This window comes from Ailuropoda melanoleuca, chromosome 13 (genome assembly GCF_002007445.2).
Source record: "Ailuropoda melanoleuca isolate Jingjing chromosome 13, ASM200744v2, whole genome shotgun sequence".
NCBI lineage: Eukaryota > Metazoa > Chordata > Mammalia > Carnivora > Ursidae > Ailuropoda > Ailuropoda melanoleuca.
This window is the reverse complement of record NC_048230.1, coordinates 9,647,899-9,665,573: the sequence shown is the minus strand read 5'-3', so window position 1 is coordinate 9,665,573 and position 17,675 is coordinate 9,647,899. Positions and strand designations below refer to the sequence as shown.

At 56.5% G+C, this 17,675-nt stretch overlaps 2 protein-coding genes and 1 long non-coding RNA gene across 3 annotated transcripts; 1 reads left to right on the top strand and 2 right to left on the bottom strand.

Annotated features, from left to right (window-relative positions):
- Positions 1-460: 460 nt before the first annotated feature.
- C13H17orf50 (chromosome 13 C17orf50 homolog) lies at positions 461-2,944 on the bottom strand. The gene is given in 3 exon segments (XM_034641624.1): positions 461-681; positions 683-1,001; positions 2,880-2,944. Coding segments are annotated over 3 exon segments (543 nt in total). The 5' UTR covers positions 2,908-2,944; the 3' UTR covers positions 461-485.
- Positions 2,945-4,936: 1,992 nt separating this feature from the next.
- On the bottom strand, positions 4,937-11,357 carry LOC117795588. Its single transcript, XR_004619660.1, has 4 exons — positions 11,223-11,357; positions 9,310-9,469; positions 8,932-9,101; positions 4,937-7,502 (listed from the first exon to the last, which is right to left on the bottom strand). It is a non-coding gene; the product is annotated as an uncharacterized LOC117795588 (long non-coding RNA).
- Positions 9,095-17,186, top strand: GAS2L2 (growth arrest specific 2 like 2). The gene is made up of 6 exons (XM_034640695.1): positions 9,095-9,604; positions 11,197-11,438; positions 12,310-12,417; positions 13,612-13,708; positions 14,373-14,625; positions 15,179-17,186. Exons 1-6 carry the CDS (start codon positions 9,220-9,222, stop codon positions 16,728-16,730), a joined length of 2,637 nt encoding a protein of 878 aa, XP_034496586.1. The 5' UTR covers positions 9,095-9,219; the 3' UTR covers positions 16,731-17,186.
- Positions 17,187-17,675: the final 489 nt, after the last annotated feature.

The window sequence follows — 17,675 nt, the reverse complement described above, 5'->3', positions numbered from 1 at the left end:
CCCTCAGCGGAGCCACCTGGTCCCCACCTCAAGACTCTGACATTTTGATTAGAGGTTTTAATGAGTGATTGGAGGGGCATGGGTAGGATTCTCAGCGGGGAGGGAACCCAGGCGTTAGTTTCTCTAGGCGATGCCTCTGCCCACCGGGCCAGAGCACCCGAACTACCCGGGAGGCGAATGTGAGGCTGTGCGGGGGCGGAGGGGGGGGGCGAAGCACCGGGTGCCGCCGGGCCGGGAGCCCTCGGGAGGCGCTAATGGAGGCATGGAGCTCCGGGTGATGTGGGGCTCAGCCTTGGGCGGGCGCTCGGCGACAGGTGGGAACAGCCACGGCAACCGTGGGCCGGCTGGCGGGCTTGGAGGCGGCGCTCTGGGAAAGGGCAGTTGGCGACAAGGGCCGGACAGCGCTCCGCGTCAGACTGAAGGTGGTGGCGGGGAGGCTGGGGTCAGGCGAGGACGGAGGGCACGAGGGCTGGCCGCTGGGGCGCTCAGGGGCACTCGGCGGCCCCCGCGCCCCCCGAAGCCCGCGCCTTACGCGGATCCGCGTGCTCCAGAATGCAGTGCTCCACGTAGGCCGGGTGGCTGTGCAGGTTTCTGCACTTCTTGCAGAAAAGAATCTCGCAGCGCGCACAGCCCCCGGCGCGCGGCGGCCGGCGCCGCGTCTCCAGCACGCACGGTGGCTCNCAGGCCGCCGAGCCGCGCGAGCGGGCCGAGCCAGCCCCAGAGGCCGCTGTCCGCGCGCCGCAGCAGCGCCACCTGCTGGGTGCTGGACTCCTGGCGCAGCGGGCAGTAGGACAGCGAGCCCCGCTCGCGGCCTTCGCCGCCCTCCGCCTCCCGGCTCGGCGCCTCGCCCTCCGCCCTGCTCTGCTCCCGCGGCCTCGCCGCCGCCTCCTCCTCATCCTCCTCCTCGTCCTCCTCTTCCTCCGACCCCTCCTCTGCGGCCGCCTCCGCCTCGCTGGCTGGCGGCTCCGCCAGTTCCTTCCTCCACAAGGGGGTCTTCACTCCTGCGGGGCGGACGGGGGCAGGTCAGAGCAGGCCCGCTGTCCCCGGGGAAGAGTGGGTACCCTGACTGCTGTCCACAACCCGACCCCCCCCACACACACACACACAAAGGGCAGGCGCCTGAAGGACAGTGTGCACGGGATGCACGAGGCTAGCAGGATTCCAAAGCGACGGTTACAGTGTGTGCAGGATTTCCCGGGCGAGAAAGGGCCGGCCGGGCTGCCTCCCATTTCCCAGGTTCCTACTCTTCCTCGCTGAGGATTCGGGGCAAGTCACGTCGCTTCTGTCGAGCTCCGTGTCCCCATCTGTAAAAAGTAGTGCTCATCTCCAGGGTGATTGTGAGTCAGGTAGCAGTTGGAGTCTATGGCAAGTGCCCAGCCCAGGGCTTGCCTTGAGGAAGCCCAGCCGTGGCAGCACCTCCCACGAGCAAACACACACACACACACACATACACACACACACCCCACCACCACCACCACTACGCACACACCAGTTAGGAAAAGGCTGCCCTAGAACTGAGCCAGTTAGGAAAAGGTGTTTCTTCTTCCTTCCAGGCTTGACCCCAATTGCCGGCTGGATTTCAGCCACCAGGGTCCCTCAGGCTGGTGCCTTTCCGGAGTTCACAAGCTCCATGACTCATAACGGTAACCCTGGCAGGCGGGACGTTCCGGGCTGCCATGGGAAGTAACCCGGCGTCTCCTAGTAGGAGTCCACCACTCAGCAACCTCCCTGCCTCCCCCCTGGCACCACCATGTGTCTGTCCTGCTCTATGCTCCATCTGGGGAGCTAGACTTCCTAGGAAAAGCAGGGGGATGAAGGCTGGGAAGACACCTCTGTGGTTTGCCCTGAAAAGGTCAAGAGAATTCCTATTGGTCCCTGCCTAACCTGTTTAAAAAGGTTGGGGACAAAGGAGAATGATACAATTAGTATTCTAGCTCACATGTATTGAGCACCAACTGTATGCAGTTGCTGCGCTAAATTCTTCACACATTGGGCCCCTTCATCTTCACAACCACCTTGGGTAGGGGTAAGGGAGGCAACCGAGGGGCCTCTGAATTTCATCCAAAACTTCTGAAACCTGGGGCGCCTGGGTAACGCAGTCGTTAAGCGTCTGCCTCTGGCTCAGGGCGTGATCCCGGTGTTCTGGGATCGAGCCCCACATCAGGCTCCTCTGCTGGGAGCCTGCTTCTTCCTCTCTCCCCCTGCTTGTGTTCCCTCTCTCGCTGGCTGTCTCTCTCTCTGTCAAATAAATAAATAAAATCTTTAAAAAAAAAAAAAACTTCTGAAACCTTTCCAAAAAAGTTGTTTGGAAGATTCCACCAGTTCTCGATGTTGCTGAAGCTAGAAAACCCAGGTCCGCTGCACTTTTCGTTAGAAAACACACTAAGGAGCCTTTTGGTTGTGAAAGGCCAGACTTAATGCACAGCCAGAAAGGGGTGCTGGAACTTTCTGAGAGAAATGGGAATAGGAAACAAGGTTAGAAAGGAAGGTTGGGACTTTGGGTGCCAGGCTATGGAATTTGGACTTCGTCCTTCAGGAGTGGGGCACCACCGAACATTCTGATGGAAGGACATGCTCAGAGCTGTGTTTTAGGATGGTCTCTCTGCAGGACAGAGGGAGATCCACTTAGGCATCGTCACAGCGGTCCCGGCCAGAGAAGACCAAGTTCCAAACAGCAGCAGGTGAAGATGAGGGAGCAGATGTCAAGAATATTCAGGAAAGAGAGAGGAGAGGGCTTGTATAAGTAACTGAGAAAAGGCTGGACTTCTCCGTGGTCACAATGGTGATGGGTGAGCTGGCTCACACTGGGTTTGTATCCACACTTGAAAGGAGTCAGTGATCCTGTCCTCAGTCCCCACCCTGGCTCCAGCCCCACTCACCATGCTTATCCATTCTTCCCAAGGCCATGCTGCCCTCTTCCCCTGATCAGGGACTGGGATGAGACAGAGTTCCCAGAATGCATGGAACTTTATCTGATCTCTAGGGCTTCTGTTGGATCACAAGGGGTGGGGCTAGAACTTCACCTGCTCTTAGGGTTCCACCCAGGAAGAGCTGCCTTTTCTAGAGCCTCCAAGAGCACTTAAAACCCAGGTGTCCCCCCACCTTCCCTCTTGGCAAGGCGTTAAAGGAGAGAAGGGGGTGGCTTTGGCCGCCAGTAGACTGCGTTCAAATTCTAGCTCTGCCACATCAATGTAAGAGCTATGTGACTTCAGCATGTCGTCTGACCCTCAGTCTCTTCATCTGTAAATTAGAGATAGTCACACAGTACCAGACTTCACCTGGCCTACAGAAAGCACTCCAAGCATTATGTTTACTTATATCATTATAGTCTCTCCTCCCCTTTCCATCTTCTCTCTATCCTCCCCCGCCCTGGCTCCCCACTCCACTTACTTCCAGCTCATTGCCTTAGCTCCAAGAAGCCGAGGAAATGCCTCCAAGTCCAGTAGGAAGCAGGGCCCAGGCAAGAGCTGGGTGTAGCTCCCCAAATGGTGTGTGTGTGTGTGTGTGACTTGGGGCTGGCGGAGGGAATAAAATCATGGGGCCTTGGGAAAACTCCGTATTTCCCTCGCCTCAACAGTGGCATGTGTGACAGGAGCAGGCAGAGGGGTCAGAGGATTCAAACCCAGCTCTGGAGAGCCTCAATCTGACAGGGAGAAATCACTTGGTTTCCATCCAAGTCTGAGGGAGGAGGGGAGTGGGGTCTCTTCCTCGGGCATCTCCCAGTTTGGTGGAGGCCGGTGTGTGGGATACAGAACAAGGAGCAAAAACAGCTTTCGGGAATCTCCTAGTCACACAGGGGCCACCCGGTCAAGAACTGGAGAGGGTCTGAAGCTTTCCTCTTCTTGCATGCTAGCAAGTTCACTTGCCGGGGCGTCATGGGTGTGCCAAAAAACCTGAGACTCCTGGGTCAGAGACAAAGGACTGGATTCCTCGGTCTCACAGCAGCAGCAGCCTATTTCTGACAGCACCGCCTGCTCCTTGTCCCCTGGGGGCCACGGCGGGGGGGGGGACCGTGAGTGTCTGCACGTGCGGGGGTCTGCATTACCAGAGAAGCTCTGAGCTTAGGAACACAAATCTTTTATAATGGGCAGCCAACAAACCTGCTCTTTGCTTAGGAAAGAGGTGCAATCACCCGGAGGCACTCACTCCATTAAACACCCTTAAAAGGTGGGTGCCTCTATTTGTGAGACAAGCAGAACTTCAAAAGGCCCATGGAGCATTGTCTCCCAGTAAACCCATTCTCCTTACATTTACTTAAAAAGCTGAGAGCCACTGTGGCTCTGGATGGCAAAATTCTAAAGCTCGCTCTGGCTAAAGAGAAAGAATAGTGGGAGCTCGCAGAATGGCCAGGAGACTTAGCAATTGGACAGGAACTATAGACGGATTGTAAACACAGCCAAGATCACAGCACGGGAACGATCCAGTTGAGAACCCACTGGGGGCGGTCACCCCTGGTCACTGGCACCAGGAACGACCTTCTTGCGTCACTACCTAAGATTTAATGTCCCTGCACAGGCACATCCAAACCACTGAGACTTTTAGGGGGCATCCCACCAAGAACCACCGAGGGGTGTTCCTCTGCTCTGGTCATTCATCGCCTCCTGTCTCTTCCACTTCCATCTGTCCAGAAGCCCTTTGTCATCCTTAGGGGGTTTATTCACTGTTGTTGTTTTTTCCATTCACTCTTCTCAGGGATGTTTTGGGTTTTGTGGGACCTTCATAAAATGTTGGGTTGTCCTCATGAACAATTCCAACATAAAGCCACATTGGAAATTGATCACAGAATAGAAATGCGGTCTGCAGTGAAAGCACAAGAGCAGGTAATCCCAGTACACCAGGCACGGAAGCGTACCTCCCGTTCTCAGAGGCCACCCTGGGAGACCCCTTCAAAGGGGAGAGATTGTGCTGATAATGAGGTTGAGTTCAAACTTGCCTAGAGCTCTATCCAAAAGAAACTGCTTAAAACCAGAAGAGAACGAGCTACATTTTATTGGCTGGCACAAGCATTATTTCCTGCCATTCACAGAAATCAAGAGAACAAAATGAGATCAATTGTCAAAAGTAAATATACGTATAAAAGTAAATATATATATATATATGTTTTTTTTTTTTAAAGCAGGCTCTACGACCAGGGTGGGCTTGAACTCATGACACCGAGATCAAGCCTTGAGCTGAGATCAAGAGTCAGATGCTTAACTGACTGAGCCACCCAGATGCCCCTAAAGCTGTAATTTTTGTTATTTTTTAGATTTTCACATGTAAATTAATAGTACGTATAGCTCATTAACTTGTAATAACCAGGTGTAACACAGAGATGCTGTAATCATTTTAGTTGAGCAATAAAGATAAGTTACAAGACGAACTACCCAATAAGGTGGTATGTAAGGGCCACCCAAGTGGGAATATATATAACAAGACTTTGTATATACATACAAGACTCTTCCCGTTTGAACATCATGTCAGTTAGGATGTATTTAGTTGGTGGAATATCAGAGTGTCTGACTAATAATGGCTTAAGTCTTATAAAATGTATTAGTTCACTTAAGAAGTCAGAAATGGGGGAGCTCCAGGATTGGTTCAGTGGCATGATGAGGTTGTGAGGGACCCAGACATCTTTTCATCTTTCTCCTCTGCCTTGTTTGCCTCTCTTCTTGGTTGCAAAATGGCTGCTGCAGCTCCAAGCATCCTGGCCTGGAGCAATCAGGACCAAAGCAGAAAGTAAGGCTCTGCAGGGCCGGGGCTTCTCAGAAACCCTCCAGAAGGCTTCTCTTTGAGCCTCAATTGGCCAGAACCGAGGCACGCACCCATCCTAAACCAACCGTTTGAGAAAAGAAATGGGATGGCCAAGATTGACCTGGCCTGGCTGTAATTGGTACCTCTGATCAAGTAGGACTCGGGGAGTATAGTCATAAATTTTTTTTTTTTTTTTTTTTTTTTTTTACCTCCTATAGTCCCTTTAAACCTGCTCAAGGGGCAGAAAGCTTCCTTCCTGTGTCCCTGGAGGACAATTCAGACAGGTCTGATGACTTGTTCAGAGAACTCTCAGGCCATGGAAAAGCAGCCACTGTGGTCACTGAAAGTTGATATAATGTTACATCTCCCCCCGGCTGAGGCCTGCCATGACCAGTGGCCACAGTGTGATGGAGTGACAGGTCCTTCCACCCTCTTGCTCTGTTTCCCTTCCTTCTCAGCTCACCAGCCACTGGTGTTTGCCTTTCCTGCCCCAATCCAGGCAGTCCCTTGAATCCAGGAGGATACACTGGATTCTGGGGTCATTCATCCCCCCTGCACCCCTGGGAATCCACTGGTCCACTGCCAGCTTCCCCTCTACTGACCCCTTCCCTGGCCGAGTGGCACACAAGAAGCACTCACCCATCCTCTGTTCCAGCTATGAGAGACTGCTGATCCCAGCACAGCCCTCTCCTTGGTCCCCAGCCCGGAGCAACTAGCCAGCCCAGAGTTCGCACTGTCGAGTTCCCACACAGGAGTCAGACAGACTCCAGTTCATTGAGTCTCCCTAGTGACTGGGGATAAACATCTAGTTCTTTGGTCCCATTGAAGCCCCTCTCTCTGCTTTTCCCCTTGTTTGGGCGGGGGAGATGGTGATAGGCATTAGTTTCCTATTGAGGCTGCAACAAATTACCACCCATGTAGCGGCTTCAAACAACACAGTTAGGGCGCCTGGGGGGCTCAGTCGGTTGAGCATCTGCCTTCAGCTCAGGTCATGATCCCGGGGTCCTGGGATCGAGCCCCACGTTGGGCTCTCTGCTCAGCGGGGAGTCTGCTTCTCTCTCTCCCTCTGCTGCTCCCCCTGCTTGTGCCCTCTCTCTCTCCCTCCCTGTCAAATAAATGAAATCTTTTTTAAAAAACAGTTATTCTTTTGCAGTTCTGAAGGTCAGAAGTCTGAAAGGAGTCTTACAGGAATAAACATCGAGGTGTTGGCAGGCCCGGTTCCTTCTGGGGCTCTACCAGAGAATCTGCTCCTTGCTTCTTCCAACTTCTAGAGGCTGTGGAGTGCCTGGCTCCGGGCCCCCTCAGTCTCTGCCTCGACGGGCACGTCTCCTACTTCTGCAGTCAGACTCCCTCTGCCTCACACTTGTGATTCCATTTAAGGCTTATCTCCCCATCTCGAGATCTGTAACCACATCCGCACAGTCCCTTTGGGCATTAGGACGCAGCTCTCTCCGGGGGCCATTATGTGGCCTCCCACGGGGCACGCGGCACAGCCGCAGTTCTCTGTAAATCCTCTCCTGCCCTGCGACAACCCAGCTCTTGACATACTCGAGCGGGACAGAAATCTGAGTGTCAAGTGACCGCTTCTGGATAATACCGTGACAAAGTCTGCATAGTCTTATTCCTTTTTGGTTTACTGCGTCTACTGCGTCTCGGAGCCCCGCAGAAACGTCGATCTTAGCTCTGCCATGATTGACTGGAACCTATCACGGTTCCTCTTCTGGGGCTGGGCCCACCTTCCCGGATTTCAAGGCAGCTCCACCTACTACCTGAACAGAACAGGATCGTATTAGCACGCAAGAACAAAGAACCGACTGTTCTGTATGCGGATAACCAGACTCTAGGAAGGCTCCCGTGAGCCGTCTCCTGGTCTTCGCGTTCTTACATAGTGCCCTCCCACATGAAATAAGGCGGCCCCGGGTGACCCATAGGATATTGTGGAAATGACAGTGTGGCTTTCCAGGCTGGGTGATGAAGACACTGTGGCTTCTGTCTTGCTCTCTCACCCTGGGGAAGACCAGCTGCCACTTCGCTGGGACACCCAATGAACCCTGTGGAGAGGTCCAGAGCGGGAGGAAGTGAGGCCTCCTGCCTGGAGGTTTTGCACTGGCTGTTCCCTCCACCTGCGTACCCTTCCCCTGGATACCTGCAGGGCTCGCTTCCTCATTTCTCTCATGCCTCTGTTCAAGTATCACCACATCAGTGAGGCCTTTCCTTGACCACCTCATATAAAATGCCACACACTGCCCTGTCTCGCTTAGTGCTTTATTTTTCTCCCTGGTATTTATCACCATGGGACTTACTGTGACTTTATGTGTTTGTCACCTGTCACCCATCCCCCACTAACATGTATGTAGCCTCCATGATGTCTGGCACCTCAACTATTGCCCTCTCTTCGGGCCTATAATAGTACCTGGCACATAGGAGGTGAGGTATCACAGATATTGATTGAAGGAGTGCATTGCTGGGGCCAGGGTGAGGTACTGCGGTCCCTTTGGACAGCCCACAGCCTGCTCTAGAAGAATCCTGTGGTTAGAGCGGGGGATGGAGCAGGTTCTCAGAGAAAGCGGGGATCGTGGGGCCTAAACGGGGCCGCTGGGAGAATCAGGGAGAGCTGGGACCCACCCAGTCCTGAGTGTGCGTGTGCCCTGCAACTTTCCAAAACCATCATTCCTTTACTCCTCACAGCACCCCACAGGTAGACATTATTCCCATTTTACAGTTAAGGAAACTGAGGCACAGAGAGGCAAGGAGGCCTATGAAGGTCACAGAGGGATACGGGGAAGGGGCCAGGGCTGAAGTCATCAGACTCTAGCACTGTGTCTCTTTAATCCCCACCTTACAGTGCTCACTAAACACCAAGGGGCTCTGCAACTCCTGGCCCTGTTTTTCTCCCCCACTCGCCAGAAGCCCCACCCTTCAACCCAGGGGGAGAAGCCAGCCCCAGCCTGCCCTCCCTGCTCCATGGGTCCTGGGCGGGCTGTGCGGGGCAGTCCTTGGCTGGCTGCCTCGAAGGGTTAAGGAGGAGTGTTTGTAGCAGCGCTGTCTCCAAGGAGAGGAGGGGAAAAGCAGAGTGGAGAGGCTGAGGCGGGCTCCACTGCCGGCGGCTGGGGGGTGGGAGGCTGGCCGGCAGCTGGGGAGTGGGAGGCAGCCAGCCGGATCAGCCTAGTCCTGGGGGGGAGAGAGCAGTGTTCTCACCTCCATCTGTCCTGGGAGGTGGCGAACTCTGGGCGAACTGGGCAGCTCCAGAGTGAGGTCACTGCATGGCCACCAAGTAGGGAAAGTTCCGGCAGGCACTGAAGAATGTGGGGGGCGGGGGCCGAGCTGAAGCCAGCGGCAAGGAGCAGAGCCGGAAGTCCTGGGCTCGCCTAGGGTTGAAGGGGAACCCCTGAGTCAGGGAGAACCAGCCAAGGCCCAGCAGGTAGCAGGAGTGACGACACAGCAGCGAGAGAGAGGCACTACTTCCTCCCTGCTGAGGGTCCAACCATGCCCCGGCCTGGGGGACGTGGGAGGAAGCCTGGGACCCTGCGGCCACCGGTGCGTAGCATCCGGCCCTTCAAGTCCAGCGAGCAGTACCTGGAGGCCATGACAGAGGACCTGGCAGAGTGGCTTCGGGATCTCTACGGACTGGACATCAACGTGGCCAACTTCCTGCAGGTCCTGGAGACAGGCTTGGTGCTGTGCCGGCACGCCAATGCTGTCACTGAGGCCGCCCTGGCCTTCCTGGCTGAGACACCTGCCCGAGCCCAAAGGATTCCCCTGCCTCGGACTGGAGTTTCCTGCAATGAGGCCGCCCAGCCAGGCACCTTCCAGGCCCGGGACAACATCTCCAACTTCATCCAGTGGTGTCGAAAGGAGATGGGCATCCAAGGTAACCACCCTGCACCCGCCTCCCCAGGCCCTTATCCTGCCAGAATCCACCTCCTCTCTAAGGCTCAGGCTGCACTGGAAGTCAGGAGCCAGGGTTCTCTTTCTTCATTGGCTTTGGGCCAGCTCATCCTTTTTTGTGCCTCAGTTTCCCCATCCCATAGTAAATCTTCAATAAATAAATGTGTTGATTGAATGATTCATTCATTCATTCAACAAACATACATTTGGTCCCTATCTCAGGCCCAGCACAAAGGACCAAGAGGACTGAGATCCAGTGTCCAAAGAGTTCGTGGTCTAGGAAAAGAGACAGATGAATACATATACAAATTATAGCCCAATGTGCTAAAAGCCCCAAATGGAAGTGTATGTTTTGGGAAGCCAGAGGAGGAAACAGGTGGGTAGTGGGGGCCCAGAAAGGCCTCTCAGAGGAGGAGGATTTGAACCAAGTCTTGGGGAACAAATAGAAGTTTGGAGGAAAGGGAATTCTAAGCAGGGAACAGCACGAACAAAGGCACAGAGAAGGTGCTGTGTTTAGACGACTGGGAGAAGTCAGGGAGGGTGAGGGCACAGACTAGGGTGGGGGAGGGGAGGATGGAGAGGCAGGCAAGTGGACATTAGGGAGGGGCCAGTTGTGCTGAGGCTTGTGTGGCACAGGCGAGTGACAGGCTAGGATCCCTCATCTCCTAGGCCACCGAGCCTGGCATCCAGCCTGGTGTGGCTGGAGGAGAAAAATGAGGAGGAGCTGTGGCAGGAGCTGGCCCTCCCCCTGCCCCAACCAGGGCCCCCCATCTCCTAGGCCTAGTGGGATGAAGCTGGATGTTGTGCCATCCTCCAGGCCAAGACGGATGTGGGGTGAGGCAGAAGGAACAGTCAGGCCCAGCTGCTGGCCGGTGGCAAGGCAGTATGGAGCAGGACTGGGAGGCTGAGAAAAGCTAGTGTCTTACCGAGCACGTCCCATGCAGCCAGATCTTGTCCGCAGACACCTAACAGCTGTCTTCACAGCCACCCTGTGAAATAGTCTACATCCCACTTTACAGAGGAGGAGACAGGCTAGGGGACTAGCCCAAGGACACACAGCTGCTGGGTGGGAGAACCGGGACTCCAACTCGGGCAGTCAGGCTCCAGAGCCTGGACTCAACCTTGCCTGGTTATAAGTGGGCTGAGGGTTGAGTTCCAGATGTCTGCTGGATCTGAGAGGTGAGCCGCGTGGGTGGGAAGCAGAACGAACTGCTTCTTACTCCTACACCCAGGCTGCCGAACGGAGTAGGGAGAAGGGCAAGGTGGCGCTAACCCGCAGCCGGGCTCCGGGTCTCTCTGCTTGGCCCTGTCACCTCTTCCCACCCCAAACTGTCTTGTCAGACGGGCCACCTACTCTGCCCTGAGTGCCTGAACAATTCTGCTCAGACCTCTCCCAGGGGCCGGCCTGACTCCAAGATCCGACGATCCGAGTACCCCCCCCCACATCCCCCCATCCCTCCGCCGCGCCTCACCCGGGGCCGGGGACGGCCCGAGGGCTCTCCCAGCTGCTCCGCTGGGCGGAGGTCCTCAGGCGGCTCAGGCTGCCTGCCCCCCTCCCCCACGTCCTCCCGCCAGAGGTGGTGATGTTCGAGACCGAGGACCTGGTGCTACGCAAGAACGTGAAGAACGTGGTGCTGTGCCTGCTGGAGCTGGGCCGCCGAGCCTGGCGCTTCGGCGTGGCGGCGCCCACCCTGGTGCGGCTGGAGCAGGAGATCGACGAGGAGCTGCGGCAGGAGCTGGCCCTGCCCCCGCCGGACCCGCCGCCGCCCGAGCCGCCCGCGAGGCGGCCCTGCCACTTCCGCCACCTGGACCAGCTGGTGAGGGGCTCTGGACACGCCCTCAGGCCCCGCCCCCTCCCCCGCCCTGCCCCCTCCCTTCCCCAGCCGGCGCCCGCCGCTCAGAGGTTCCTCCTTCCCGAGCCACGGCACCCCCCAGCCCCGACTGAATTCTCGGTGCGGCTTCGATTAAGTCGTGTTCCACTCGGAGCCTCAAGCCGCATCACATATCGTCCCAGCTAGGCTGCTTATTACGTGTTTATTACAACCCCGCGCCCTAGATCTCTCTCAGCGAGTCCCCGCCGGACGGCTTTTGAGAACACAGCCTCTGGCACCGTCTCCGACACCTCGGTTCAAGTCTTAGTTCCACTGCTCCGCGGCTGTGTGACTTGGGGCAAATATTTAACCTCTCTGTGCCTCAGTTCCCTTATCCGTAGCGTGGAGGTGTAATAGGACCTACCTTCTTTGGCTGCTGTAATATTAAATAAGCCAGCGCATATGAAGTGCGCGGAACAGTGTCTGGCAGGGGGGGGGGGGTGCTTCATAGATTACTGGGATTAACTCAGGAACAGAGCTCAGGGAGCTTTCTTAATTTGCCCAAGGCCTGTGGTGCGGTGCAGGCAGGACTCCGGCCAAAGCCTGGCAGATTCCAAGATCCACCTTCTCCATCATTACACTCCACTGCCTCCGTCAGCTGACCCACAAGGGCACTTGGACTATAGGCGACCGCTCTCTATCTCACTGGATCATTAAAAGCACTTACTTCTCAGCCTCCAGCCCTGATCTCGGCAGAAGCCTGGAGGCTGGCTCTGGGGGCAAGCAGGCCCCCTCATTGGGGTTGACCCAGGGTGGGGGGTAGGGAGCTTGGGCACCTGTGTAGAGGGAGGGCTGAGCCCCTTGACACTGCCCACAGGTTCAAAGCCTCGTGAGCCACTGCACGTGCCCAGTTCAGTTCTCCATGGTCAAAGTGTCTGAGGGGAAGTACCGCGTGGGGGACTCCAACACCCTCATCTTCATCCGGGTAAGTCTGGGGACCAGAGTAGGGGTGTCCCCAGGATTAGTAGAATAGGGTTGCCTTTCATGGGACCTTGCCCAGGACTGAGGGCAAGGACAGGAACAAATAGAACCTATCAGGCCTTGGGGCTTTCTTTCTCTTCCTTGCAGAATTGCCAGAAGATCTTTGGCAAAGTTGGCAGTCTAGCCCCTCCTCCCATGAGGGCAGCCAGAACCCTGCCCCCATCTGCTCCATGTTAGCCTAGTGCAGAGGGGTGTGCTTTGCCTCCATTCCATCCACATGCTTGGTCAGAGCAAGGGGCCTGAAACCCCAAGTTTGTGTTCAGTGCACAGCCCAGCCACCCGGGCCCCTAGTCCACGCTTCACATGCCTGGCTTGGCACCCCTGCAGAGGGAGCAGCAACACAGGTCCAAGATGGGCCTCTCACTACCCACCCCCTCATAGCCTCACCGGAACTAGATTTTACCTACAGGCTTGGCCAAACCTGGGGACAGAGCCAGCTCCCTGGGTCCTCACCCAGACCCTGAGCCAAGAGCTCTGTGAAGTAGGTAGGGACAAGGAACTTCAACTGAGGAAATGGAAGCCTGAGGAGGCTGTGACCTGCCCCAGAGTCCCAGAGTGGGGTGGACGGCACTCCCAGGATTCCTTGACCCACCCATTATAGAGCAAAGAAGAGCCACTTTTTTTTAGAGACAGGGGAGGGGCAGAGGGAGAGAGAGTATCCCAAGCCGACTCCACACTCAGCGCAGAGCCCAACGTGGGGCTTAATCTTACAACCCTGAGATCATGACTTGAGCCAAAATCAAGAATCAGACGCTTAACCGACTGAGCCACCCAGGCGCCCCTGGGCCACATTTCTAAAACAGGCATGTGCAGGTGAAAACCCTTTCCAGTGAAGGGAGAGAAGAGAGTGTTCCAGGGGCCAGGCTGCTCAGTGCTTGTGAGATCCCTTGTCTAGTTGGGGGGCAACTCTCTGATTGTCAGCCTGGCCGCCATCCTTGACGACATGTGTTATCCGATGCTAGTTGTGGAAGAGAGGCAGGCTGCAAAATACACCCGCCCCCCAGCAATACACCCGTGCAAGGAGTACCTCTGTGCTCGCGTGTACATGGATAGGAGTGCATGCTGGAAAACCGCAGGCTGCTCCAGGGAGAGGGGACGCCCTCCATCCCGCCCCCAACCTCATCCTTGTCTCCTACAGATCCTCCGGAACCACGTGATGGTGCGCGTGGGGGGTGGCTGGGACACTCTTGGCCATTATCTGGACAAACATGACCCCTGCCGGTGCACCTCCCTCTGTGAGTCCCCTGAGGGTCCCTTCCCTGTGGCTCTGGGTCGGGAGGCCAGAAGCAGAGGTAGGAGGTAGGTCTGATCTCCAGGGGCAAGAAGTATGTGGGGACGGAGAAAGGAAGAGACTATAAAAGGTACTGGTGTCAAGAAAGAAAGGAAGGAAAAAAGAGAGGGAGGAAGGAAGGAAATTAAAGAAGGTACTGGTCTGATGCCCTCTGCTGTAGGAAGGAAGCAGGGCAGCTGTAGTGCAATACCAATCATAGCCACAAGATGGCACCAAACACACAGAATCAGCCTTGGTCAGGGTGCCTCTCGGCAGGGCTGAGGTCCCGCTCTGACGTCCAATGTGGTGGCACCAAGTATGACTTGGAGGGGTCTTTAGTCCTCCCATAATCTCTGTTAGCACCTCAAGCCACCCCAAATAAGCACACAATCTAAGTGAAACGTGAACTTGCAATACAAATGCAGCTTTCAACAAGTCCCTGAGCTGGGCCCTCTGACCGGATTTCGTCGCTTGAACCCCTATAAGGAAGTTCTGGCACTGCCCCTGTAGGTCCTACTGTCTCTAATGTGGCTTTGGGGCATGGGACAGCTAGGGGAGAACAGTGGGCCCCATCAGCAGGAATTTAACCCCTTCCTCCTCTCCTCTCTCTTGGGGGGCTGTGTTGGTAGCACACAAGACGGGCAGTTTCCAGAAGTCCCCTACCCCACCGGTGCAGCATGAGGTGAGGGTGCAGGACGGGCCCTCGCAGCCCCAACCTATGATGACCATCCGCCGTTCCCAGAGCCCGCTGCCCCCCGTGGACTGGAAGACATATACCTCTTCAGGCCGGAAGCTGAGGCCCCCCGCCTCCTCCTCCCCTAGAGTCCACAGTAAACGGGGAGCAGAGGCGGGAGTCCCCAAAGAGACAGCACCATTCCTGAGGTACAAGGGAGAGGGGCAGAGCAGGGTCTCTTTCTTCTTTGGAGTCCACGGCCTCAGAGGCCGACCCCTCCCCCGCCAATTAAGGGAAGCAGGTCTCCTGGTGGTGCCCCTGCCCCAGGTGTTCAGAACCAAAAGGCACCTGGTCAGTACCATTGGGATCCTTTAGCGCTTTCATATGCTCTCCCATTTCACAGCTGAAGAGGCTGAGGCCCATAAAGGCCCATAGAGATTTCCCAAGGACCTTCTGCCATTTCACAGAACAGATACTCAGACGTCCCCTCCCCCAAGACTGGTGAGCTGTAGTTGTGGGACCTGAAGTAACCCAGGGTCCAAACCAGGCTTCCATCTGCTACACAGGGGAATGAGGGAGAATAAACTTGAACGATAGCTGTCGTAAGGAAGACTTGGGCAGGCCCAGAGGGACAGAGAGTGTCTGTTTCATTCAACATGAAGTCTGGCCCCCTTGGTGTTCAGGTTGGGGAAAGGTCATCCCTTCTGGGACCCAGGGGACTGGACTAGATGATCCTGCCAGTCTCATGATTCCCCCTTTCAGGCGCCAGGAGAAGTCACCCACCCCGTCTTGGAGGCAGCTGCCGGTGGGGGACAGCCCACCCAGCTCCCAGGTCTCATCCCCCCCTTGGGGCCAAGACACACGGTGCGCCTCCTCAGGGAAGAGGGAGGAGAGCTACTCCTCTGAACATTCCAGAGGAAGGACTCCCACGTCTTGGATTCATGAGGAGACAGACAGCCAGGGAGCTCACGCCAGGGCCCCCACCTCCCAGAGATTCCAAGTCCCCGAAGTCACCACCAAAAGGACACCAGCAAAAGGACTATCTCCACTGCCTCATTCCTCCAGCCCAGCCAAGCCCGTGGGCCTCAGGCCACCACCCAGGGGTGAGGCTGAGGGTGCTTCCTCCCAGCTCAGGGTGCCAGCAGCTGTCCGCTCTCTGTCCCCTGTTAAAGGGCCCACCAAGATCCCTGTCCGACTGCCCCCCGCCCGCTCCCCCACTCCAGGAAGCAGCTTTCCAGGTATTGCAGGCGGAGGCCCCATGACAGAACTGGGGAGTGGCCCCATCCCAAGAGCTGTCACTGAGGACCTGGCTGGGTGCAGACATGGGGACTTCTCTGTGGATGTGAGACAAGGGGACCAGAAGCCGGACATCCAGGTGACAGCAAAAGATGGGGAGCCCTGGGGCCTGGGTCCACGGGAGTGGGAGGAGCGATATCCTCCCCTGCCCCTGGGTGCAACCAAGGATCAAGTTATCTACCACAGTCTCGAGGAGGAGCTTTTGGCCAACATGCAGCTGCTAGAAGTGGGGGGTGCCTGCCCTCAGGGCACAGGGTCTGGAGTCATCCCACGAAGTGGGGTCTACGTCCCCAGCCTAGGTGGGCGGTGGTCTGAGCCTGGGGGTCCTTATGACAAAGTCATCCAAGAACTGGCTCAGGGCCCCCCACTCCTCCTTAAAGTGGACCTGGGAGCCTGGAAGGCAGCCTCCACAGTGTCCCCTCAGCTAGCTGTTCCCACAGGCCCAGGAAGCCCAAAAGGGAAACTGGGAGCCAGAGAGAGTGGGCCAAAGGTAAAGGTAAGCCTGAGTGTCAAGGGTACCGGGATGAAGAAGATACCAGCTCAAGGAAGGCAGGACTGCTCAGACCCCACTGTGTCTGCCAGCCTGGAAGCCCCCACACCTTCACCCTCAGACCCCACTTCTGACAAAACCCAGGCATGTCCAGGCAAGGGCAAGAGAACACTCCGAAAGCCCCAGAGAGTCCCATCCATCTACAAGCTGAAGCTGAGGCCCAGAATCCGGCCCCGGAGAGACCACAGGCCTGGGAAGCAGCCTTCACTCATCCCCAGGCCACTGGCCTACCTCCACCTGAGTTCAGCCAGGGCACCCCCCAGGGACAGGCTGGTGAGAGCAGCACTGGGCAGCAAGGGGGTGGGGGCGACCCCAGTGCATGGAGCCTCAGCAGGGGAGGAGGAGGAAGGAACGAAGAGGGAAGAAACAGCTGCCCCACTGAATAGCAGCTCCCAGCCTTTGGAGGGCGTGGGTCTCCAGCAGCTTGATCAAGCCCCACTCCCACCTGAGGAGGAGTCCTGGGTCTGAGAAGGAGCCTTCACAGCCCTGAGCCTGTGAGTCTGGGGGAGAGGGAAGTGAAAAGGACGCCATGTATCCACTGGACTCCAGGCTGCAGGAACAGAGAGGAAGGTCCCTCCCCTCCATCCAGGGCCTTGGCGGGAGAGAGGGTGTGGGTGGGGTCAGAGGACAAATATAGGTTCAATCTGCTTGTTGGGCCAAGGGGCAACCCCTCACTCCCACTCCAACTCCAGGGGCACCAGGGCCACCCTATGTCTTCTTGCCTTCCCCCAGAACAGCTCCCCAGACTCCTGGCCTCTGGCCATGACCACCATTTCCACAACTCTTTTAAGTTATTAAACACTTGTGGGTGTGTTCCTTAGCCCCAAGCTTCTTGAGTCCCTCACTTGAGGATTGTGGTGGTGCAGAAAGGCACGGTTTCAAGCGTTTTCCCAGGTGCAGGAAGGTATAGCTTCAAGCATTACCCACTGGCGTGGAAGGCGTTGAGGGACAGGGGGCAGGGGGGAGAGAGGCTTCCTCTCTTGAGGCTCAGCCAACCTTGCCAGACCTCCCCTCCTGGAAGCCGGTAGCGTGTCAGCACCAAGGACAGGGACACACACAAGCCTTTAAGACTTCAAAGCTTTGCTCTGGGTTTTGGGAACTGAGATCATTCGGAGTCAAGAGAGATGGCGTAGAGTGTTCTTGTCACATCTACAGCCACGAAGGGGCTGCAGAGGCTCAGCCACAGCAGCAGGAGCTGAGATCGAGTCCAGTTATGAAAGTTTTCCCGAAGCGGCGGGGGGAGATCTTCACTTCCCCTCAGGATGGTTTTGATCAGCGTGGGAGGGCTCAGAGGCTAAGTGGAGGGGGGAGTCCCAAACTCTTCTTAGTTCTCCTGTTTGCCCCAGGCTCTGGGACTCAGAGCAACCTCATCACCCTGACGGTCCTTCCACAGCAGAGCTCAACAGGCAGGCC

Bases quoted from the DNA above. Each gene is read 5' to 3' on its own strand.
- GAS2L2 (XM_034640695.1), top strand. From the start codon at position 9,220: ATGCCCCGGCCTGGGGGACGTGGGAGGAAGCCTGGGACCCTGCGGCCA. The intron at 9,605-11,196 runs GTAACCACCCTG...TCCTCCCGCCAG, and splicing joins AAAGGAGATGGGCATCCAAG to AGGTGGTGATGTTCGAGACC. The intron at 11,439-12,309 runs GTGAGGGGCTCT...CACTGCCCACAG, and splicing joins TCCGCCACCTGGACCAGCTG to GTTCAAAGCCTCGTGAGCCA.